Genomic DNA, 27,043 nt, shown 5'->3' with positions numbered 1-27,043 from the left:
ACTATAAATGATGCTCTAATTATCTTTAATTTTATTGTATTTTATTTTGATTGTAATTTGTAACTTGCATATGGGAAGGGACATTTCCTGAAATAAAACAATTTTATTTTATTTATTATTTATTTTAAATCATTTATTTTAATACGGTTCTTTCATAGTCAAGTGCACTGGCGCTATAAATAAATATAAAGGTGTCGTTTCCTGTATTTAAATTCACTTGCAATATTTCCCACTATAGGGTTAACACGTCCAAAAGGTCGTTAGTCCCGTGCACCGGGCCGGAATAATTGAATTACACACGGCTATACTGCCGATGTGACAGTTATGTTACGGTGCACGCGAATCTCGACCTTATGGGTTTATTCAAAAACAAGCTTATGATTAACTTATCTCTTGTTAGTAGGATCACCTGACTGTGAAAAGGGAATCAAGTCTAGAGGGGAACAATTATTAAATTGCTGTACAGTTTTGTTTTGCTTTTAATATAATTTGGATGAAATAACATATGTTTTAAGCAGATTTTCGAGTTGACAACATGATGATACTTTTATTTTTGATATACAATACTTGTTAAATTTTATGCACGATTTTTTTGTTTTTTGATTTAAGTACTTATGTAACTAAGCAAGGTTCATATTATAAATTATAAGAATACGTTTCTGGTACTCAATATAATTTGCGTCAAAATGCGAAAAATATAAATAAATACACAAAGCTATTTCCGTTGCTGACCGTACTTAAACTGATAAGCGTTAAGTACCATCAGTTCTGATTTAACCGAACATTATTTCCTAATAATTTTGCTCGAACATTGCATACTCAACAGAGCATTAGATGTTTGAAACTAGATTGAGATGAAACTAACTTGAAAGTTCTAGAAGCGTGGGTAATTAATTATATTTGCTAAGTAATTCAGCGCGGCATCTAAATTTCAACTAATTAACGGTGTATTTCAATGTCTTCACAATACGGGTGAACTTTCAACTATTTCTTGGTATAGAATAAATTCGATTAGGTAGGTACTAACTGTTATTACCTTGTTATTACGCTAAATTGTGTTCGGATTGAATCCCTCGATGGCACGATCATATTTTTTCTAACTTTTGTAGAACCGAAGTATTGACATTAGAGACATCGTTAAATTGACAGATTATCAAACTGTTAGTTTGATCATCAGCTGTCGCAATGTCAAAATAATGTTTTACATACACACTAAAGAAAATTCAACAAATATTGTACCTATACTATTATATTATTACAATATTATGAGTAGGTACAAAATATATTAAAGGAACAACTTATAATATTATTCAAGTATTTTACCTGTTAAGGCGAAGTTAATTACTTAATATTCAAACGTTTCAACACTGCTTCATAAACGTTCCCGCTCTAGAGTCTAGGCTCTAAATAATACCGATAGAAAAAAGTTAAAAAACTTTGTACCTAGGTATTAGGTATACCTAGGCCTAACGCATCAATAACTCGCACATGGTCCATACATCAATCACCTAACGTATCTGAAATTAAACGATAACTTCCAGGCAACCATTGTACCTTCCATATAGTAAAACTTTTTTTTACTGCCATTCACTGATCGGATGAAAATTTCGTCTGCAAAGTTGGTTCTACATACGTATATCGAGTAGGCGTAGATATTTTTAAAAGATGACTGATCAGGGTTTTATTTCATGGTTTTAAAAATCTGCATCTTGTCATGTAATCTTATTTTATGAGCTTGAGATGTGTAATAGAAAAATTATTCAAATTTAGGTAACAACAATTAACAATTTAAGTTAATTGCAGATTTTACAATTACATATTATATGAGTAGTAAGTCATCCATCCATTCAGCCCGGATAAGTCCAGTGTTGGATGTAGGCCTCCCCCGTTGCCACAGTTGCCGTAGTATTAATTATTATTATATAATAACTTTAAACAAAAAATAATCTAAAATAATGCTAAAATAATACTTTTCCGAAAGTTAAAATTCCTAATTCTGCATTAGGAGCTTCCTCGAGAAGTAGGTACGTGAACCATTGGCGAAAACAGAATGAAAATAGGTGGTTTTTGAGCTTATAGAGAACAGACAGACGTAGGGAACGAAAATGACACAACTCCCGCCACGGTTTAGTTTGAAAAAAATCTATCCTTTATCCATCCAGCTATCTACCCTATGCCCAATTTTTATGTTTAAAAACAGCCTACATTTTTAACTTTTTAATCAAGTCACATATGTTGAAAATACAACAACTTAAGCGTATCTACTTCATATTTGCAAGAATGCAAAGGTCATCAGTATTTCTACGTTACCTGTCAAAATGATATGAGTCTAATGTTGCATAAAATTATGTATGTATTCCAACTGGCAACATATTTTATCAACGGAGACACTGCAAGGGTGTTAATGCAATGACCGTAGTACGTTCGTGTCATAAAATGTTAATTTTTATGCTTTGATATCTTATTTTATACTTCTTTGGTCACGCACTTCGAACATGTTAAGATGGTGTAACATGTTTTCATCTAATATAATTCGTATTCAACAAAAATTATACATTTTCAATATGCATTGAAAATGTATAATTCACGTTGCAATGGTTGCATAATATTCTAGGTCGGTCTTCCTTAGAGTTATACCACAGTATTACAATATTATAATACTGTGGTAACCACAGTATTATAATATTGTGGTTGTATACACTATATGAGGGTATTTATACACTATTAAAAAAACGTCCGGAAACTCTAAAAACAAATTGTGCATGAGCATCCCACTAACTTTAGCTATAATGGGCCCATTTCTGTAAGCCAGGCGAGCCAACTTATTGTTATGATAATAAAACCCTAATAAATCCGCGTTTATCGGTTGTACCGCCTCTTAATATCAGATACGTTCTCCATTTAATGATAAATCGCCTATTTGACCCTATATTTGGGGAGAATCTTCTTCAGTAAGGTAACTCAGCGTTCGCGTTGGTAAAATATGCAATAGCTTAATATTTAAAATGTTTGTTTGTAACACTAACACTCATTAGATGTGTCATAACAGTGTCAGAGAAGAAAAGCTTTCACAGTACAATGGACGAGAATTTAAAAATTACGATCCACAATTGTTTCTTGAAGGTCTAACCTTCCGGAACGGTTTATAAGAAAACGAATTTAAAATTTTAATTGACGGATTTTATTTTTATAGAATGGATTTTTTATGCAACATTGATAAAGACTCTTTATACCGTAGACAGAGAAACTCTGTCTACGCTTTATACTTCATATACAGTGTTTATACATCATATTATTTTTGAAGACAAAATATGTCAAATATTAAGAAAAATAAGTTTTCTACTAGCCACCAGGCCAGGGTATAATAATTAATTATTAGCATAGTACAGTTTGGTAGGTACCTACCACGTACCAATACCTACCTTCCGTACTATATCTGATAAACTGAAAAACATTATAAGAAAAAATTATGAAAATAAAATTAACAACAATAAGTGGGTATAGTTATTAAAAACTATTTTTAACTGAACCACACGATTAATCAAACAAAACACAATAAAAATAGAAATTATAAAACTAAAAGATGTTCCAAATCCTGGCTTGTTGATAAATTATGATTAGCGCCATCTATCCTCGTTTTATCTGTGAATATAAGACTGTTTTATCTACGACCTCTTTCTGCGCATGCGTATAGCGTTCGAGGCCACGGTCACAAACACAAATCAGAATTTGTCGATTACGCAGCCGTACACACACACACACGTCAGTGTCCGTCGTTGTCAAACGTGCGCCGCTTGTCAGAATGTTTATAGTTTCGTGATTTTAGTGTTTATTTACGGATAAAGTGTGAAAAAGTGCTGAAAATGTAAGTATATATTTATAATTTAAAATTTTGTACTCAAAACCTTGAACTTCTCATGTATTAGTTTCTGTCAAGAACAATAATTAAAAATAACCTTTACTTACATGTATCTTGTCGTAATCAACTAATGATTAGATAGTTATTACTAAATGCTTCATAAAATGATAAACGATTGTTAATTTGTTAATATTATAGTGTTCTTTTTGATAAAAGGAGAAAACTTGCGCTTACTATTGCTAAATTCAGATGCACTGACAATATCCGATATGGTCTAGTGGCTAGGATACCTGGCTCTCACCCAGGAGGCTCGGGTTCGATTCCCGGTATCGGAATACTTTTTTTAATTATTTTTTCTTTTTTTTTCAGATTCACGATGAGCCCAAAAGCGGCGTTGGCCATTTGTATGGTGTTTGTTGGATGTTGTTCTAATGTTATATTTTTGGAATTGGTTGTGAAAGAGGACCCAGGCGCGGGAAATTTGGCGACATTTTTGCAATTCTTATTCATTGCGTCAGTCGGATTTTGTACTGTTGGCAAATTTGGAACAGCAAAGAGGAATATACCCTTCAAACAGTACTTATTACTCGTGGGATTCTTCTGGACAAGCAGTGTAGCCAACAACTATGCATTTGACTTCAATATATCTATGCCGTTGCATATGATATTCAGGGCTGGTTCGCTCATGGCAAACATGGCTATGGGTGTGTGGATATTGAAAAAGCGCTACCCAGTATTAAAGTATCTAGCAGTATTTATGATATCAGCGGGTATAGCCATATGTACTATACAATCAAGTGGTGACGTCAAAGCCCCAAGGGAAACTCATGAAGACGCTGCCGAGGAAGAGAAACTCAAGTTCATCGACTGGCTCTGGTGGTGTTTGGGCATTGCTATTCTGACCTTTGCCCTATTTGTCTCAGCTAGAATGGGAATTTTCCAAGAGTCGTTATATTCCAAGTATGGAAAGCACCCGTGGGAGGCGTTATATTATACTCATTTGTTACCATTAGTATTTTGGTTACCGACAGCACCTAATATTACCAATCATGTGTCTTTAGCATTAAATACACCTGTAGTCGAATTTTTAGGTATCACATTCCCTAGACAAGTTTTGTGGTTGATATTATATGTATTAACGCAAGGACTATGTATCAGTTCTGTGTATGTTTTGACTACTGAGTGTGCGTCTTTAGTTGTTACTCTTACAGTGACATTAAGGAAGTTTGTATCTCTCATATTCTCTATTTTGTACTTTAAAAATCCCTTCACTGTAGGGCATTGGATCGGCACATTATTAGTGTTCATAGGTACAATGATATTCACTGAGCTATTACAGAAAACAATTGCATTATTTGTACCTACAGTCAAGAAAGAGAAGAAAAAACAGTAATTTTATTGTATTATTATATACGCATTGTGATAATTTTGCCATAACTAGAGGCATTTTGTTGTTCCTTATGATTTTTGTACTGTGACCCATAATAAATATTTTTTTTATAAATGCCTTTTGGTATTATGCCATGATGAGGAAGTTATAAAATAGCATAGTCATTCTGCTGAGAAATTGATGTTGAGATATTAGTATGTGTAATAGATAAAATTTTGCTCTGTCATAATTACATATATTGTATCTGTGCAATACAATGCTTACAAATATTAAAGGATTTGTAATTTACTTTTTTTACAATTTATTTTGTTTTTGTGTTGAATTTTAAATTGTACAAAGATATTTTAATGCATAATAATATATTAATTATTTGAATAATTATATAAATAATTTTATTGACTTAGTGACTATGGCTGCTTTTTATTTTAGATAATTATACTTATATTCTGTTATTTTGTAATGATGCCTAATGAGATACTTTTTGTATAGAAATATAATAAGAAAATTATAATTGACAAAGCTTAGCAACAGCAATGGTAAAGTTATTCAATATTAATATTACAAGTAAGAATTATAAATAATCTTAATTCTTTAACATCCCATACATATACATACAATATTACGGATTACCTCCTGATTTCATATTTGTTTAGATCAAAATATTTGCTTAGAACTTACTATATAAAAGAAGGCTATTGGAATTAATATTTGTTTTATTATATATGTATTTGTGAATAGGGTTGCCAATTCTAGCTTTTAAGAGCAAAACAATATTTGTATTGTGTATTTTTCTGTCTAGGTGGTAATTTTTAGTAAAATAAAATAATTATTTCGCTGGTTTCATGTAAGACTGACAAACCATGTTAAATAATGTTCGCGTTTGATATTACATAATTTACCTACATTCCTTTTATAATATTACTAGCGGTCCGCCCCGGCTTCGCCCGTGGTACATAATATTTCGCAATAAAAGGTAGCCTATGTCCTTTCTCGGATATCAAAATATCTCCGTACCAAATTTCATGCAAATTGGTTCAGTAGTTTAGGCGTGATTGAGTAACAGACAGACAGACAGAGTTACTTTCGCATTTATAATATTAGTATGGATGTACTGACAAAGTTAATTTTTATTTTTATAATTATATCATGATTTATTAATTTAAAATACTTTTATTTGCAAAAGAATTGGCAACCTTATATTATAGGCAATTTGTTGAGTGGAAGTTAGTGAAAAAATTAATAAAATAATGTGCAATGATTTTACCTACATTCAAATATTGCATTAGTATCTATTAATACAACTTAGCACGAACAAAATCAATAAAATTGAATGTAGCTTATTATTACGTTTTATTGAAATTTTGTAAGTATCCGACTTTATTTATTTTAGTTGTGTCTATGAATGTTGGGTAAATTTATATTTTTTTAAATTCACGCGGGCTCTAACGCTAAAATTTAATTAATATAAGATTGGTAATGTAAGCAATAACTATATTAGACTAATACAACATGGAACAAAATATGTTTTTTATTTTATTTCAATTATACTTAAGTGAAATTAAAATAATTTGTTGAGCAAAATCATCTACTACATAAACGTAAAAACTAGAAAAATAAAATAAATAAAAAAATAAAATAATTAAAATATTTATTCAGTAACTGATGTACCGATTTCCAAAAGTTGGTTGAATGTGTAGGTACATGATCTCCGAGGGCTTGTTTTGATCTTATCCTCAACTAGGTAGCTGTGCCCCGCGGTTTTATCCGCAATGCTCCGCTCCTGTTGATCTTTGCGTGATGTTATAATAAAGCTTATAGCCTTCCTCGATAAAGGGGCTATCTAACAGCGGAATAATTTTTCAAATTGGACCAGTAGTTCCTGAGATTAGCGCGCTCAAAGAAACAAACTCTTCAGCTCTATAATATTAGTAAAGATAATTAATAGTACCTATAAAACTGGTATGATTAAGTACCTACAAATTTAACAGTTACCCGAGTAAAATCGGTTTGTTGCTCCTTGTTCAAAATTTAATTTTTTCTTGCCAATTTTTTTTTAATCTTAAGAAGCAGGAAGCTATATTTTTCGCAACAGTTTAAAAGTCAGGGCCATAGAGATCCAACTTAGCGTTCCCTGTTAGGAAATAACTTTTCCTTAAATAATAAACCCGAGACTTATAGTCGGCGACCAAAATGGGAGCCAAGAGGGGCGGACAGTTCAATATAACTGAAATCTGCGTTTTAAACGAACGTAATGATGTAGAAAATAACGGTTTAGGAATTAAAGTAACTTTTTGACTAATCTTGCTTTAGGTACCTAGTCTGTTTTTCAAACAGGTAATAATGTAACGGAGAGGTATATATATATATATGTATATTCTTATATTTACTGGAGTACTTGTGATCTTTTTTAATAACTCTGTTAAATGTTTTGGTTGGGAGATATCTGAGTTAAAATATTAATCATAACCTGACCAATGGGATATATAATGGCTTATATAAATCATATCTTAGGTGTAGGAACACTGTTTTCTGTATGTCTGATATTCAATATAGGTACCTTAAAGTTGAAACGAGATACCTCGTAAAGAACAAAAAGATGAAATTAGTGCTACCCAGTCGTATTTTCCTTTCGAAATTAGGTTGTATAAATACGTAACATATTCTATCGTTCCTTAAATTTGTAATTTGGGTCGGAAACAACGTTACAGTCGATATAAAACGTAGCCAGATGTGAAATAATAAAAAAGAATTTTTTCCACACCCTCCAAATCGACTCGTGTTAAGGCCAGTAGAACAAAGGAGGGCTCGAGATGGCCGTAGGGCTGACACATTTTGTATTTAATGTTTCATTATTTATTAACCTCGAACGGTGGATGCGAACGAGGTACCTTTATCAACCGTTTTCTAATCTACATAAAAATTAGCTAGTACATAATATTTGTTATTGATTTCTGTCAAAAGAAATAATAGCTTTCCATATTGAAAATGCGATCCTTTGTATATTTATTTATTTCAACAAAAGCATAAGCAAACAACAGGGGGTTAAATTAATCTATAATTGATTGTATTTAAAACGCTTTCTTAATACTTATGTAAGTACTTTGCATAGAAAGTAAACTTACTGAAGTTTTAAAATTTTAAATTGGAATTGTTTCGTCGCCTATTTTGCTGATTGATTTCCAACAGATGCTTGACGAAACTGGCTTTGAAAAATGGACTGTGAAATGCAAAAATAAAAAGCGACAACCCTACACATAGGGGTGGCTACAAAGAAGTAGTTTCGCTTGTTCGTTAGGAGTAGTGGGTCATTAGTTATGTACAGACGTCGAGTTACGAATAATATATCTTTTGTGTCTCTGATTTTGAACGTTCGTGTATCTTTTTAGATAATTTTCGTTGCTGAGCTTAAATTATGTTTCCCTTTTTAACCAAAATCTCATTACTCTTTCTTGTTACGTTAACTCAATTCAATTATTTATTAATATGTCCCTAGTTTAGCTAGTACGGAAGCTTCTGTAAACTTGATGGATGAAAGTTGAAACAATGAACTTTTAGATCTTCATAGAAAATAGATTTAAAAAATTGCAGATGAATCCGTTTACGTGATTAAAGTGAATTTGGTCTTTATAAAGTAATATTATAGGTAATTTATATAGGATTGGGTTATAAAAACGAAGCGAGAGCAATTAAGAAAATTGGGATTTCAGAGGATTTTCTGATAATATTAAATTTTAAAATGGCATTCATAGTACTTACTTGTTACAATAATTTGCCTCTGTAATGTTTTAATAATTAATTTAGAAATATATAGTTTAGTGTCCCATGTTATTAAATATATAATGTTATGTATATAAATGAAATAAAATGTATAACTAAATGAAATACAGACCTCTTACGATATTTTATTATTTAACTTACCTAATAATGCTTGTTTGAAAGGGTAGGAGGATTTAAGGGCCCTTAGTAGGTGAAAACGGCAAAATGGACTGTTTTCTATGAGCTATAATTGAAAATATTGAAGTATTTTCGCACTGAAATTTCTAATATGTATTACAGGACGTATGTGTGATGGGATGACTGTTTCCAAAACACGATTGGAAAAATTTTGCTCGATAAAAAAAAATCCTGAAGTTACCTCTAAAATATCATATAAATTCTCATTACAACTGTATTTTACGATAATAATTCGTATAAAATCACAAATACATAGGTATTTACCTTCACGATTTCGTGACTGTTTTAGATTTAGAAAATACTAAATATTTTCATTCACTTTTTGATAAAAATGTGAATGGCGCTTACGATTTTCAGTTTCGAGCACGTTGATTCCATACTAAACGCGGACCCCCTCACCGCTTACCTCAGGCCCGAATAGCTGAATTTTCGCTGACCGCCTAAGCCCCCTTAAGTAGTATGTAGTAGGTAACTGCAGGTTCTTATTGAAACAATATTTTGGTGCTGTAATATATATTATGTTGACCCATGCATAACTATCTTCTTATATATAAAAATGAATCGCAAAATGTGTTGGTAAGCGCATAACTCGAGAACGGCTGAACCGATTTCGATAATTCTTTTTTTATTATATTCCTTGAAGTACGAGGATGGTTCTTATGTAGAGAAAACGTAAACATGTACCACGGGCGAAGCCGGGTCGGACGGCTAGTAAATTATAAATTCTAAACATTATTAGCATAGTACCTACCTACGTCTATTATAGTAGATACATTATTCACATATACCTAAATGTTTTATGAGATAGAAACGAACTGTGATGATTTGTATCGTATTTTTGTTTCATATCTTTTATTTCAGTATTCAGTATTTGAAATAAAAACTTGGCTTTACTCAATATTCTTGCCAATATGCTTAAACATAACCCATTTATTTATCTAACCGTTTGAATGTTTCAATGAAGTATTTTAGATAAGATTGTAGCAAGAGATAAAGATAAAATACGACTACCTAAATAAAATCTATCTGCTGTAATTGTAATTAGCTTAGATAACTGGTAAAATCTAACTGGTACCTTATAAATATGTAAGTAGATAAGTATGTATCAGGTATCTGATATAATTTGAATGGAATAGAAACATTATTTTGTATTATTATTGTGAAACTACTTATTACGTTGTACATTATTTTGTGGCAGTGTTTCATACTTTTGTAATATTTAAAAGCTAAAGATAGTAAAATGAGCTGGCACGACGAAACTGTAAAATTTCGCCTAGAACGTAAAAATTCTTAGCGGCATACAAGCATCTTAATAGTACCTTAATTTATAACTACAATCTTGACACCGGGGAAACAATAACGGAAGTCGAAAACGAGGTGAAAACCTTCCAGGTTTTTGGCAACATTCGTCAAGAATGTCTGCGCTGCAAGCGGCACAGCCTTAAATACGGCAAATAAAGTCTACACCCCATCAAGCTAAAATAAACCTTATATCTATAAGCATACGAGAGTCTCAGCGGCGGGCTTAAATTTGCAATAATCTATGGACCAACTTGTTGAAATTCCGTCGCCGTCCGGTATACGTAGTTGCCAATTTAATGTTCTAAACGGGAGGCAATGTGAGCTCTTATACTGTTGAAATTAAGAGGGTTTTTCCTCGTTTTTCAGTTAAGGAGCTCGAGAAATAAATTGGTCGTTTGTGTAGTAGGAAGAAATTTCGCCAGCTAAGCTTTTGCTCGAGTGCCCACTAATTTTGTCCAATCGTGGTTACCAGATAACGTGTGAGACACATTTTTAGCTTCTTGTAATTCTTTCTGGAGCTTTTTATTTTTTCAAGCGAATAGACTTGGGATATTTACAACGCGGTTTTGCTTTGTCGCTGTTTCAGCGTTATTTATGGACCTTTGGCCATGTACGGTTACTTTAGGAAATAAAATGAAATGCGCGTTGGGATGCTGAAGTGAACGAATAAATTCCATGTGCATTATGTTTATCTTCTTTTCTGTTTAATTACTTTAATTCTTTTCTGCAATTAGATTCTATTGTTGCAGCAACTGTGCTCTCCTTTGAATTGCTGTATTCGAACTTCTGAAATAAAAGAAAGGAATATGTTAGGTCAATACTGGAATCTGAAGAATTTTATTACAAACTAGCGGTCCGCCCCGGCTTCGCCCGTGGTACATGTTTACGTTTTCTCTACATAAAAACCATCCTCGTACTTCAAGGAATATAATAAAAAAAGAATTATCGAAATCGGTTCGGCCGTTCTCGAGTTATGCGCTTACCAACACATTTTGCGATTCATTTTTATATATAAGAGAAGATAAGTACAAGTCAAAGAAAACAGTGATATTAGTTTTTAAGATATAATATTATGTGAAATTTTCCAAAATTATAAAATTGTTAATTCTATAGATCGCATACAATTATTACAACCTTTATATTTTAAAGCGAAAATGATAATCTATACATATAATAATTTGACTATAAAATCCATATTACTTTCTTGATTTTTTTGTGAAAAAAATAAATTGGTTGTCTGTAAAGTCTGTTTACTGACGATACTTGAACGTGACAACGTCCGATTGTGCTTCTTTGTCGCTCGTTCCGCGCTCTCGCTTGCACTTCAAGCCTATAGAAGTTAGAACGCCTCAGAGCGAGGGAACGTCGCATGAGTCATGTTTTTTCGTGCGTTCAGCCGGCTCTATCGAATTATAAGACGTTGTCACGTCAAAAAATCAAACACTATAACTAAAGTTTGACCATCTTAAAACTATTATACCTGTACACCTGAGTCACACCTTCCTTCACTTATTTAATTAAATCTCTAATTCAATTATTCTTTTCAGATGGAGAACCGATAAAACTGCCGGAGAATCTAGAGAGCCTGCCCAGGGCGGAGCATTTCGCCGCCCAGCGCCATCGCTGGAACACCAATGAGGTTCGTTCATATTCTGCCCACGATCTATTGAATATTAGGGCTATTGAATTGTTTTAATGTAGTGAAAACATTAATTGAATGAGGATTGGTGTTTTTAAATGATTAATTTATTAATTTATTATGTGTGAGAAATAATTTCTCATTTTTACTAGGTATTTATTGTTGAAATCATTTTTATTAGTAGATATTTCCGGGTCTTGTTTTGTTACTTGCCCGAATATATTATGGTATTTAATCAAACTCAAACTTAAACATTTATTTATTCAATTAGGCTTCTTCTAGAAGCACTTTTGAAATGTCATTACATATTTTTAATATTTACCACCGATTCGGAAAGCAGTATCTACGGAGATGAACCGGCAAGAAACTTTAAAATCAGTTTTACAATTTAATTTTACAAAATAACTATTATAATCATAAAAATAATGTCAAAGAACTGTCCTGTGGTAATCACTATTGGTAATTATTAAATAGGAACAAAATAATTAGTTACAGAAACTAAACTATTCGAAAAATGTTTATTTGCTCTATCCAGAAAACGAGAAACAAGTATAGTTTAAATATATTCTCTACCTTATTCCGTCAGTCCTCGGATCACAGACACAATAGAAAATCTATTGTGTCTCGGCCCGATCGGGCCGCTCGGTGGTCAATGGGTTATTAATCCCCGACGCGTTATTACGAGTTGCTTTATCGGTATGAATTTAGGGTTGCCAGTTCGGGAATTGTGGGAAATAAGGATAATTAAATCGTAAGGGTTTAACTATTCAAAGTTTAAACAATAGATGGGTAAGTTTATGGGACGCGTGGTGATTAAAAGTTAATTAGGGAAGTAATAATTGTGCAGGTCCTTTAGCGACGAGACGTAGGCGTATGAATAACTTCTGTTTAATAAATGATGTAGGTGCTTTATTGAGCTCAAGTGAACTTAAATAAGGGATCGTTATTGTGGTAATGCTGGTTTATGCTTGTTATTGTGTCTTGGTATATTGTCTTCTAGGTAAGACTACGATGACGATTTTATATCACAATAAATTGAGTAGAGTGTTAAAATTCAACGGACACTTGCTTGTTTATTTAATGTGCATTTGTTGTTTGCTTGAATGTAAATTTTTAGAACAAAAATCTAGTAGACACGTTGTTAGGACGTAGTTACCTACAATTTGATTGGGCGTGGAAGAGACACATTTCATTCTATATTAATAATTGTCAATATTTCGCTTCCACTTTTGAAGCAATAATATCAAATAAAAACTTTTTGCGGCCAAATTAATCAACCGCCGGCGATATCATAAAAATGCGTATTGAATGTCCCACACTAAATCTTAAGTATTGCAATTGACGTTTTACTCGTAAATCACACCCGTTTCTCTCGCAAGTGTCATCTGAATTATTAATGACGAAGCCTGAAGAGCCCATGGGAATAAGTCTCGTTTAAGAGGCACGTGCTAAAATCTCAAATTCAGCACCTAAATATCTGCCAAACTTCAACCTTTGTTTCATGGATGTGTTTTGATCATTGCTGGTCACCTAGGTGTGTAATCGATCTGATAGCATGTGCTGTTTCTCACTAACTTAATAATCATTTTATAAGACAATACATACATTTTGTTAGGATACCAGTATTGAGTCAAATATGTAACTACCTATAATTATTTGTTTTTCTTAGGATTTAAATCTTACATTTGATTACTTTTGCTTTTGCTTTTGCATTGCTTTGAGCATTGGACACATAGTTGACTGAAGAAATAAGTCTTTTGCTACTCGCACATACAGTAACTTCTTTGTCCAAGCGGTTTACGGCCATATCGTCAATCGAAGCATTAAGATCTATTAAACGCCCATATTATACAGAATCCCATTAACCCTCAGCTAGATGACCCCAACGCTCTAATGCTCCAAATCCTACGTATTGTCGTTGCAGTATAATTACGTTAATGCATGTACACTGCTTAGTTGAGGTTCAGTTAATCAACGGTTAAGTATGGAACATGGAGATATGAGGGGACACTCGTTTTGCATAATACATGAAATAGCTAATTTATACTCAGGTATGCGTTGATAGTCTAGTTTGAATGGAATTTCGGCATTTTAAGTTGGCCTAAAATATTCCGCCGGATTAAGGGGTAATGTATGCTGTGGATTTCGGATCGTCGGCTTTTTTGACTGTCAAATGGAGTTTGAACCGAATCGCTGGCATTCTCTCATGCAACGAAGCTTACCTTGAAATTGGCCTGCCTGTTGACATCACTTGAATTATCATGTTTGTGGTCAAGTTATAGAACAACTGCCAGAATTGATTACCTACGGTGAAAAACTACACTAGGTAGTTGAACTAACAAAGTGAGTAAAGAGCTTTGTAAAGATTTTGTCTTCATTAACGATCATATTTTTTATACCTACTTATTTCTTCAGCATAAACAATATTTCTGTAACATTGTTTTCATTCAATAAGAAAAACTTTGTGTAACGTTTCATGGTCTAGAAAAATGCAAATTCCTGCAATATTCCTTGTACGTTTTTTGTTTAAGGTATTTATTTAAGTAACAAAGACTTTTAACTATTTTAAAAGCAAATACAATTTAATTGTACCTAATGTAATGGACCTAATATAGGTTGGTATATATAAAAAAAATGAAAACGACTATCAACAATTTATAAATTACAATAAAATTAAATTCTATATACAATTCGCTCGTTCAAATTATGCGTATTATAATTTATAGATCCTATTTATCGTGCCCGTATGTCAGGTCTAAAGTAATAAGGGTGGTTATACATTAATCTGTCCTACAGTACGTTGAAACTTCACAAATTAATGATTATGAGCCTGAACGTCCACCCTTTCGCGTGGAATGACGCGTCGTTTTTGCTTAGACCTTATATTTTAAATAACTATTTTGAGGTCGCGGCCCTGAGGTAGTCCATTGTTGAGCTTTTAAAAAGATGTATGTCTTTGTGTGGAATGAATGCTTTCATTTATATAGATTTGACTGATAGAATGAAATAATAGTTCGGTTGTAAAAGACCGTATATACTATTTATAGGTACTTGCTATGCTTAGTTTCCAATACAGGGTGTCCCAAAAAATAGTGTCAAGCGGAAGTCCTGAGATAGAACACCCCTTGGAGCATCCGAAACACCCCCATGTATGTATTGCTATACCACAAATATAAAATTTCTCTATATATACCTACTATGTATTATTTTAATTAATAAAACTGGATTTAATAAAAATATAAATCGGATTGATCTTATTTACATTTAATCAATACGAATTAGCAGCAAATTTTTTAGGCTTGTTAAAATCTTTATAATAATTATATCTTATTACTAGCGGTCCGCCCCGGCTTCGCCCGTGGTACATATTTATGTTTAAACACAGTCAAAACAAATTCGTCTCTACAGGTTTGTCTAATCCTCAGCGAGATAAATAAAAAGCGCGGCAAACGTATTAAAGCGACGGAATAAGCTAAATAACAGCACACGGTAAACACATTATTGTTAATGAATGGGCCCAACAAAGATGGCGGCCATTATCCTGGCGCTACTCAAATGGTTTTGTTTACATTGATTATCTTTGTCACGTAAATATTGTTATATTGCATAAATTACTCGAAAAATTGGCGGCAAACCTATTATTTTCAATAAAGGAAAATGTGGTTTTTATTATGATTAATAACCTTCGCCTTTTACACTTTTAAGTCGCGTTTTCTGTGCGAAAAGTGCAAGGGTGTGTTCTGTAATTTAAGTAACTGAATCTTTATTTAAATACTTGTTTAAGCGTTGTTTATTTGTTTTGTACTTCTCGTTAGTCGACATACATACTTATGTAAGTATGTCAAGTTTTATTGTAATAAAAAATATTACGCTCTTGAGGAACCAAATATTTAACCATTAGTAATTGTATAATAAGTTATCTTAGATAAATGTGTACTTACATCAATATTTTTCTAAACTAAATGATTTCAATTATAGACATAGACATAGACAAATTAAGGAAACAAACAATTTTATTTCATTAATGCTTTAGTATCGATAAATAAAATAAAGATGGCATCCCTTACTAGTTGCGTGAAATTTAAACCTAAGGGCTCTATGTCCGGCGGAGACGAAAAAAATCGTCACGGTCTGGCGGGGCCCAAAAGCTCACATGCCCGGAAAGAAAATCGATCAGTGAAACAGATGTGGAACTGTATCCTATACTCTAGAAGAATTCTCTATTTATATTTTATTAAAACTTGAATTTTTCTAATCTATACTAATATTATAATCTATACTAATATTTTAATCTATACTAATATTATAAAGCTGAAGAGTTTGTTTGTTTGAACGCGCTAATTTCAGGCACTACTGCTCCGATTTGAAACATTCTTTGTATGTTATATAGCCCATTTATCGAGAAAGGCGCTATGTATCATCACGCTAAGACCAACAGGAGCGGAGCAATGCAGGTAAAACCGCGGGGCACAGCTAGTGCATTATGAAATATATCGCACTGTAATTTTTCTGTTACATTAAGAAATTTATTATGAAATATATCGTGTGAATGTTGCAAATAAACAACAGCTGAGCGCAGCGTATATGGCTTACGACCATTAAATTAAATCTATAAATTATACTTTTGTACTATTTCTTAGCATTAATTAGACGATAATAAATAATAATTCTCTATCGACACGATTTAGTTACTTGTTAATAATACATTTTTCTAATTATTTTATCAATTAATCAACGACGACAACATCGTACTGTAAAAATTTATATGTTTGGATTGTTCAATCGCAAAAACGACGAATTGAAATGTTGTTTTCTTGAAGAAAATTTCCAAACGAATCTAATTATAATAAAATACAAAGATCTAAAGGAAAAACAGTTGAACGAATAAATGCTTGACTTTGAATATAAAGTATACACGTGCTTTATTTCAATTAATTCAGCTCATTGATTTCGCTACTGAGTACAGTACGCACAAAAGTATCTTGTATATTAAATAATGTATAGGTAAATTGTAAAACTTGAGTGTTCTGATGTTTTTCACGGATCAGCGGGTCGCCCTCGTTATGTTGATAAAAGTTAGCTATCCTCGGGTAATTTTTAATCTTAACATGGCATCACCTTTGAACCTTCGGGAATTTGAAACATTTGACACGAGTTTGGTAGCGGATTGTATTAATGGAATTTCAACTTTATTTATTTATTCGTTAAAGTTTTGTATTGAATTATGTGTTCTGTCCCGTTACCCGAAGAGATGGAGTTGATTCACATATTGTATGTTTTTCTGATCGAATTTTTATAACGGGTAATGTTACAAACATACATTAGATTTATTTTTTAACATTTGTCTTACAACAGTTCACACGTCACTGGAAACAAGGAGTTTATTATATTGACAAAGATTTTAATTTTCTACTAAATTATGTTTGTATCATAAAGTACAATATAACATCATACTATTGCTACAACTGATTTAATTTTATTCAATAACTTTAAAGCAATAGTTTAGAAAATATATTTTATTAATTTGCCTAATGATAAGACAAAGATACGTAGACGGCAGAACCTAGTTTGCGAATCGATCAGAAACATGCCAGAGATTCGGTTCTACGATATTATCTTATAACATTTGGGTATACTCTAATCTTATATATAAAAATGAATCGCAAAATGTGTTGGTAAGCGCATAACTCGAGAACGGCTGAACCGATTTCGATAATTCTTTTTTTATTATATTTCTTGAAGTACGAGGATGGTTTTTATGTAGAGAAAATGTAAATATGTACCACGGGCGAAGCCGGGGCGGACCGCTAGTTACTAATATTATAAGCTAATACTATTATAAAAACGTCATAGTATGTTCGTAGCACACCCACTTTTCACAAATTACGTTTAAGTCCCAAGTGATATATTTACGTAGAGCTATCTATTATATTACAGAGGACGCGTTAAGTGTTGCTAGATGTCAACAATACAATATGTAAATGTAAGGGCGGGATGATGGGGCCATTATTGGGGAAGTAATTTGTAGTTTAAACAGTGCTAAATCAGCGCACTAGCGTAATTAGTTGTGCGTCTGTATTAGTTCAAATCCGAAATTAGGGGTAAGCAACACTTGACGGATTGCGTGCCGCGAATCAATTAATTCTATTTCAGTTCGCGCCAAAACAAATCCGCCATGTTTTGTGATATTAATGGCGGGTGTCACGGTAACCGGTGGCGGGCGGATTGATGTGCGACGTCACCGGTTTTAACCAGTTTGTGTTGTCTCAGGTTTTTGATAAAGATGTTCGGTGGAATGATATGTTTGTGACTCGAATATGGATGTATTTTGTTGGTGTTATCGTAGCGTGGAATATTGCATTTATTTTTTAGTTGTATGCAAAATTGTAAACATTTGTTGTATTGTCAAATTGTTATTTACTTACTTAGAAGATTAATGAGTATTATAAATGATCTGCGTTCTTTAAAGATAACAGGGATATCGGTATATAAATATAAATGATGTCGTAGACTATTTAACATGGAGATATTCCGAAAATTTGCGAACTCTTCTTTTTAATAGTGAATTAATAAATTCAGTGCATTGGCATTGCCATATCACACTGATCAGGTTTGATGAATGGAAATCTTCAATTAACATTTTCATTTGGCAATTAAATTATAACTCATTTATACGCAAAAGAAATGAAATGCTCCATTGTCAAAATGTCTGATCGTTCATTTTATGTCTGATATGAGCAAAATTACCATAAGCACTACTTTCTGCTACTTTTGATTGATGGTCTAGAAATCTGTGTACATGTAACCTGAAAACCTTATTCGCGTTTTTATTTACATATTATTATACTAGCGACACGCCCTGGTTCGCGGCTAATGTAGCTTGTACAGTTTTTCCTATATTTTTTTTAATAAAACGAAACGAGCATGAAAACTTTCATAATAAATGAAAGTTTTGGACAGTTCAGAACTTTACTTTTATCTTCAAACCTAGACTCCTTGAGTTATCGTCACGTCATGAAGTCTATTAAAGTCCCTCGTGAGGGTCTATAAAAGGGTGTCTAAAATTATCAAGCAACTTTCCTCAAATGGCCTCATCATACGAGTGCCCAGTCTAAAATTAAATGGCCCTGAAGAAGCAAAGCGACCACCGTACACGGCCTTAAAGAAATGCTAAGAAAGACGAAGCTTTTTTATTCTATACGGCTCATTAGACGCGCTGCCTCCAAAAAAGACTTTATCAAAGAGAGGCAGTCGTTGCAGCGATTATCTACCTTATTGTTTTCGCGACATAGTTGTAATTGGAATGGGATGGGACGGCCGAACCCTCGGCTGGGGAATGGGGACACGATTTTGTTTAGGTTAAGTGTTTTTGTTAGGCATTTTGTTTGCGGAAATATAGCCCTTGAAGTTGAATGTGGAATTCTTGTATATGTCACGAACGCCATCTATATCCCCAGTCGGAAATGTGAGAGTGCTTTCAGTGAAGAAAGACGTATCTCTAATTAAATTACATTGCTGTCTTGAAATTCCCTTCAGATTATTTAACCCAAAATTGTCCTGTTTCCACTTAGAGTTTATATGCATGATGCATGATGTGCAAATTTTGTTTATTAACAGATAGAAAAATGAAGTGTCATATACTATAGAGAGTACTAAAATCTCATTCGCAAAAACAAAGCATGAAGTCACGAGTTCTCCCCTTCAGGTTATAAAAAATTACACATTAAATACATCTAATAAATCACTCAAAATAACCGCCATCCATTTCCATATAACCAGCCATTTCCAATAAAGCAATTTTAACAAATAAAACGTTCGATTTTATTATCCGCGAGGCTTATTTACGTAATACGAAATTTGATTATTGTAAAGAAATTTGATCGTGTTAGAGGCAAGACGTTTTCTCTAAATAATTCAGAGCGAGGAAAGGCAGGGCCACCCGAGTTTCCAGGCCTCTTAATCTTAATAAGCTCTGTTTTAAAGGCGTCATATACGTAACTGTATTCATTATAGACATATTCTTAAGTACATAAACTGTTATTAACAGCTTATGGCTAATGTGTTTGCTCATTTTAATATTAATGAAATTGTATACAGTTTTCAGGAAGTCGTTAGGTTTAGCATAAATGTTTCGATCGAATTTAATGATATTATATTTGCGAAGTCAGAGGTTCGTTTTTCTATTGCATACTTATCGGATTCCAAAATGTCGATTTATTTAGGAAAGTATATTCAAAAAAATTACAAACTACTGAGTTAGTATCAATTTCCTTTCAAATCTGCTAAATTAATGACTGAAATGGTAATAACAATCGATTCATCTAGTTCTCAAATCTTGCATACTTCGCTATATTGCTATCAGATAAGATCAACATCAAACATTGTGTCGTAGGGCTCCAAAAGAATGACGCCCCGAGACAATCTAATCTCAATGCATCCCTGTTCGCAGCTCATTGCAGGAAATATATTCGAATCACAGATGGCTGTCGTTGAATATCATTTGGAGATATATGCCGAATATTTTTCTACGCCTCGCCTTTTGTTCAGTTTAGAAAAAATACGATATATTTTATCTTAATCTTGTGAACGGTAAGAACTTACGTCGTTAGGGAAAATTTAAAGAACGATGTAGGTCTTTTCAGCTGTTTATTCAGGATTTTGTGAAACCTTTAACATTTTTTTTATTCTTTTACATATAGGTACCTACTATAACAAAAGTACCTTTTCGAAATATACAACTGACTTTAGTTGATTCCTTTTACAACTAGTAAAGTTATTAAAATAGATACCTATTCATAATATAAACAATTTTGATAGATGCAATTTGTATCAAATACCTATGCATATAAATAACTAGGTTTCCGCCCGCGGCTTCGCCCGTGCAGTCAAAGAAAAACCCGCATAGTTCCCGTTCCCGTGGGATTTCCGGGATTACATCATTTTCCCGGGATAAAAAGTAGCCTATGTCCTTTCTCGGGTATCAAAATATCTCCATACCAAATTTCATGCAAATTGGTTCAGTAGTTTAGGCGTGATTGAGTAACAGACAGACAGACAGAGTTACTTTCGCATTTATAATATTAGTATGGATAAGATATGTGGCTGATTAATTTATGAGGTTATTCAACTTGAACTTGACTCAAGTAGTTATTATTCATGAAATAACTTTTAGAGAAAAGACTGTGATTTTCAGTGCTGCAATAATTCTCTGTGATAAACGTTAAAACTTTTTTCGCAAGTCTTTGTTTTGAAAATATTAAAGTATGCATTTTTTAAATAATTTATTCTTGCAAAGTGTAAGATATTTATTATAACGCACAAGTTTTAGTCTCTTGTTGTCCTACAAGTTTTAATATGAGCAAAAAATTAAAAAATATATGTTTCAAAATCCAATTCAAAACTATGTCTTTCTGTTTGTACATATGCTAATCGAAGGAACTAAGTGACGGATTTGAATGAAAATTTTTAAAAGATGGAAAACCTGATGAGTTTCATAATAGACTAATAAGGCATAAAGCAAAGTAAAGCAGAGCAAGAACATAGTATAATTTTTTTACCACTTAGTATGCACTATGCACTTAACACTAAATCTATATATATAAAAGAAAGTCGTGTTAGTTACTCCACTTATAACTCAAGAATGAAGAACGGTTGAACCGATTTAGCTGAAAATTGGCAGGGAGGTAGTTTAGAGCCAGGAGAAGGACATAGGATACTAAATATGTACCACGGGCGAAGCCGGGGTGTACCACTAGTCCTCGATAAAAATACACATTCAATGATATATTATGCTTTTAGAATTTCATTACAAACGAATTAAGTAATTTACTTTATCAAAACAATTAACATCTCACAATTTGAAACACACAATATTTGAGTCACGACATCATTATTAAACGTCATACAAACATACACGGCATATGCAATTTATACATACCTACTGGTTTCAAACTACTAGGTTTATTTCGTTAATGTTGTAGGTAAAGCCCAAAAATTTCGCGAGTCAATTATATTTTTAGCACGGAATGGTTAGGGTTGGAAAATGCTCGAGAAATAATTGTCGGTAAAATTAAAAACTTAGTAGGTAATACTTACGATTAAAATTGCGATCAATTTGTTTTTGTAATTATTTTCCGAATGCGGGCCGCCTAGTTTATACTATTTATAGTTGTAATCAATGTTTTTAACAGATTATTTTTTTCAACTAACGGGAATTTTTCAAAGTTAGGTTCATATTAGTTTTCATTTCTACAATTATTGAAATTAACTGCTAAAGCGTCTTTAATAGTAAGCTAATAAGCAGACTAATTTCTCTGAAGAGGCTGGTTGCGGCTTTAGGGCTTCGTCGCCGGTGAAATAATGAAATAATAAGTCGTAATGGTAGTTCAAGCTTTATAATTATGCTCGGCAATTTACATACAGAAGTCTTTATAAGTACAAACAATTATTATTACAATAGTTAATGCGTGTGTCGACCGTTCGCACGAGCCGCGGAGCTGAGAGTGCGGAATCAGGCGCGCGGGGCCGGGGGGGGCGATCGGCCGATGAGCACTCGCGAGCCTGCGTGTGTGTGCAACAAACAATTTTGCACACAAGGCGTCAACATGTTGCCGGCCCAGGAACGGAGTTCTGATCTTCGATGGGTAGGGGACACAGTCGGTTAAAGGCCCGTCGTTGTATCCCTGAAGAGGTGAGGACGTCAGCTACGCGGGTCACGCCGTCGGAGCCGGGGTGGAGGCGAGTCACTCGTCCCAGAAGCCACTGGTTGGGATGCAGTCGCTCATCTTTTACTACGACCATTTCTCCAAGTTTGAGCTGTCCTCCATCTTTGCGCCATTTCTGTCGTTTTTGAAGTTCTGTAATGTATTCTTTATGAAATCTATTCCAGAAATGGGTTTTTAGTTGCTGTGTTCTCATATATCGTGAAAGAGTGTGCACAGCAGTAGTTTCCTTGACCTGGGGAGTAGGCAGAAACAGAGGCGGCTCGTGACAAAATTTTATGGGTGTTCACTTGAAATAAAACACTGAAAATACATGGTGTAAATCAGTACAATTTATTAAAAAAAATATATATATATAGATTCCGGGATTCAGGGATTCCGAAGACTCATCATGGTCATCATCGTCATCATCATCATCACCCCATAAAGCAATTTGAAATGCACCACAAAATACGACACAATCTATTAACCTTCGTAAAATATGTCTGTTTTCATCGACACGGTCATTGAACTCGCGTATTGACTTTCGGTACCTACGCGGAATCTAGTGCTTTACGAATGTCTTGTCGTCCGATAGACGCCAATTGCAGTTCATTCAACAAATGGTACCGAGATTGTGAATGTTTTTTCATCTTGATTGAAAGATGAGCTAAGTCGTCAACGCCCGTTTCAGTCCTAGCACTCTCACCTCCGCCGGCCGCGCCCGCTTTAAATAAAAGACACGGAAAACAAAATAGTTTGTTGCTTTCATCACAACCACACAACCACGGTGTTTTCACATATTGTTCAGATTTAAACACACGCGTATATGTTTTCGTTTTTGTCGTACATTTTTGCGTAAGATCAAGTTCAGGCCGTGGCGGTCCCTTATTAGCTTTACATTCAAGCCGAATTTGTAACGTTTTAACACACTTTTTAATGAACGCCACATTATAATTATTGTTCATTTTAACACTCACAAGTAATACTGATAACTACAGGCTATTTCAACACGTATTTTATAATTTTAATTAGAAAATTGCATGAATCGCGCGCGAGCATTGAAGTTGACTCGAGTGTTTGTCATGTTTGTTTATATTAATAGAAGTGGTAACTGGCAACGTCGCGCCGCGCCGCGCGCGCTATCGCTATCCTGCCGGGCGGTAAAAACGAACCGGCAACGTTTGCGGGTGCGCCGCTCCGAATTTTGCTACTTTTCCATAGAAAATCTTTTGTTTCACGCGCAGGGCTTTGGCAAAACCCTCTCTTTCACTCCTATTGGATTTCGTATTAGGAAATGTACTAAATCTTTTTTCATTGGAGCGCAATCGTGAGCGCACCGCTTCGCGCGTTACATTAATACAGTAGGTATTATACAGGTGTATGGGATGATGGAATGATGGATATATTCATTGGTATTAACAGTAGTTTTAAAGATTACGATTGATTTTAAATAGTAATAATTAATGTTAATAATTAAATTAAGGAGTATGATTTTATTATAATTATTTATGGGAGTTCACTGCACCAGCGCTCCTTAGGGCGAGCCGCCTCTGGGCAGAAATGTTATTGTTCGTCCAATTAAAAAATGCGATGGTGTGAGAGCTGTAAGATCCGATGGATCTGAAGAAATAGGGGTGAGGGGTCTTGAGTTCAAGATCGCCTCAATCTGTACAAGAACCGTATTCATTTCTTCATAAGTTAAATTAGTACAACCTACGACTCGCTTCAAGTGGTGTTTAAATGACTTAACCGAACCCTCAGCTAATCCGTTAAAATGTGGACTATAAGCTGGTGAAAATCTAAAGTTAATTGACATGTTCGATGTTTGTGATTTAATAGTATCAGAATTTTGTTTAAGGAATTTAGATAATTCATTACATGCGCCTACAAAATTTGTTCCATTATCAGAAAAAATGTTTGTTGGTTTGCCCCTACGAGCAATAAATCTATTTAATGCAGCTAAATATGACTCACTACTCAGATCGGTCACAAGTTCTATGTGCACGGCCTTGACGGCTAAACACACAAATATGCAAAGATAGGATTTCATGGTTCTACTTCCTCTTCCCTTACGGTTCAGTATCATGACCGGTCCGGCGTAGTCAACAGCAGTGTTGGTGAACGGAAACTCAGCATGCAAGCGCTGTTCGGGAAGATTGCCCATGATTGGTTGTATAATCCTTCCCGAGAAACGACAACATTTAATACATCTTTGAACTGTTTTGCGAGCCAAGTTTCTGCCCCCAATAACCCAAAATTTGTGACGCAAGGTAGCCAAAAGCAACTGTGGACCAGCGTGCATAAGCCAAATATGATATTGTCTGAATATGAGTTCTACGAGGTGATGCTTTGATGAAAGCAATATGGGGTGTTTTGTGTCAAAATCATAAAAAGAGTTATTAAGTCTACCTCCCACTCGCATTAGTCCGTCAGCTTTGTTAAAGAATGGATTTAAATTGCATAATGAATTTTTAATAGGTAATTTTTTATTATTTTTTAATAACGTATATTCTTGTGAAAAATGTTCACGCTGTGCGAATCTGCAAAGTGCGCTTAGAGCAGAATTAAGTTCATGGATTTTTAGGTGACCACTACGCTTATTTTTCCTATTACAATAATTATGAATGAACCTTTGAGCGTAAGCCACAATACGTTGTAATCGGTTGAAACTAGAGAATTGTTTAAACAAATTTGAATAATATGTGATATGATCTAATTGAGTAGTCGACAAGTTACATTGAACCTTAAATTCTGGTAATTCAGATTGCTTATAGCTTGTTGGTTGGGTTGGCCATGATGAGTCATCTTGCGCCAGGAATGCCGGCCCGGTCCACCACAATGCACAAGTTTCTAATTGTTTGGCGTCTAGCCCTCGTGAGCCTATATCGGCAGGGTTAACGCTGGTGGGTACGTAACGCCAGGCGGATGACTCGCTTCTGTCAAGAATCTCTTGAATTCAATTAAAAACAAACGGCTTTAATAAATGAGTTTTAGAAGATTTTATCCAACCAAGCACAATAGTTGAATCACACCAATAAATACAATTATTTATGTGTAATCTAAGCGATGATTTTACTTTATCTACTAATTTTGCAGCGAGAAGTGCTCCGCACAATTCTAGCCGCGGTACAGTTGTCTGTTTCAATGGAGCGACTCGACTTTTCGCTGTCAATAAGTGAACAGAAACGTTGTTATTGTAAGAAACGGATTTAATGTAAACACAAGCCGAATACGCATAGCTCGATGCGTCACTGAATGAATGGAGCTCAATGATAGCTGAGTCATCGCAAACAATGCATCTCGGAACGCGTATATAGTTGATATATAGTAACGAATCAATGAATTTTTGCCAACAACTTGCAATATCTGCAGGAACGTTTTCATCCCATGTAATTTTTAAGGACCACAATTTTTGCAAAATAGTTTTTGCGTTAAGTATGCATGGGTTAATTATGCCTAATGGGTCAAAGATTTGTGACATGATCGATAAAATAGTACGCTTAGTGACGAGTTTGTTTTCTTTTATATTTACTGCGAACATTAACTTGTCTTCTTTGCACGACCAAAGGAGACCTAATGTTTTTGAATATTCGTTGTTACTCAAGTTAAGCAATCCGTCATTTACACTTTCATTAACGATTTCATTAATGATATGAGGACAGTTTGAATACCATTTTCTTAAATGAAATTGACCCGATTGTAACTGCTTTATGACTCCCTTACAGATTTGTAGTAATTCTTTTTCGGATGATGCTCCAGTTATGAGGTCATCAACATAAAAATCGCGTTGAATAATTTCAGAAATAACTTTATCGGGACATTCTAAACCAAGTTGTTTTAAACATCTAGTCGCAAGGTAAGGCGCGGATGCCGTACCGTATGTTACTGTTTTTAACTTATATTGTTTTATTTGTTCATAAGGCTCAAATCGCCATAATATCTGTTGCAACTGATGCTGATCTTCGTGAACATAGATCATGCGGTACAGACAATTTGCCAAATATTTTAAACAAACAATTTTGCACACAAGGCGTCAACATTCTCGTTTTCATTATAATATGTACATGCAACTAAAATCGATTCTATTCGCATTTATCGAATTGAAAGTATCAACACGCGGACAACACTACGCCTTAGTACAAGTTAGAGATAACAGTAATAACTAAAAGATAAAGGAACAAAAATAAGGCAAGAAA

The 27,043-nt window shown here is 33.7% G+C and overlaps 2 protein-coding genes and 1 non-coding gene across 3 annotated transcripts in view; all 3 read left to right on the top strand.

Annotated features, from left to right (window-relative positions):
* The first annotated feature begins 3,741 nt into the window (after window positions 1–3,741).
* Efr (ER GDP-fucose transporter) lies at window positions 3,742–6,759 on the top strand. Its single transcript, XM_090108953.1, has 2 exons — window positions 3,742–3,865; window positions 4,229–6,759. The coding sequence occupies exon 2, from the start codon at window positions 4,236–4,238 to the stop codon at window positions 5,250–5,252; it is 1,017 nt and encodes a 338-aa protein (XP_089965079.1). The 5' UTR covers window positions 3,742–3,865; window positions 4,229–4,235; the 3' UTR covers window positions 5,253–6,759.
* Window positions 4,123–4,194, top strand: TRNAE-CUC (transfer RNA glutamic acid (anticodon CUC)). The gene has a single exon. It is a non-coding gene; the product is annotated as a tRNA-Glu (tRNA).
* A 680-nt stretch (window positions 6,760–7,439) lies between the features above and the next one.
* Window positions 7,440–27,043, top strand: part of Camta (Calmodulin-binding transcription activator) — a 111,863-nt gene continuing 92,259 nt past the window's right edge. The window contains exons 1-2 of the mRNA XM_090108903.1: window positions 7,440–7,497; window positions 12,053–12,144. Coding sequence (XP_089965029.1) covers window positions 7,440–7,497; window positions 12,053–12,144 — 150 coding nt within the window. The remainder of the gene's footprint in view (window positions 7,498–12,052; window positions 12,145–27,043) is intronic.

This window comes from Colias eurytheme, chromosome 13, assembly GCF_061535395.1.
Source record: "Colias eurytheme isolate Ceu_HAF_F1 chromosome 13, ilColEury1 Martin Lab GWU primary, whole genome shotgun sequence".
Classification (NCBI taxonomy): Eukaryota; Metazoa; Arthropoda; class Insecta; order Lepidoptera; family Pieridae; genus Colias; species Colias eurytheme.
This window is presented reverse-complemented; position numbering and strand designations above follow the sequence as displayed.

Bases quoted from the DNA above. Each gene is read 5' to 3' on its own strand.
- Efr (XM_090108953.1), top strand. From the start codon at position 4,236: ATGAGCCCAAAAGCGGCGTTGGCCATTTGTATGGTGTTTGTTGGATGT.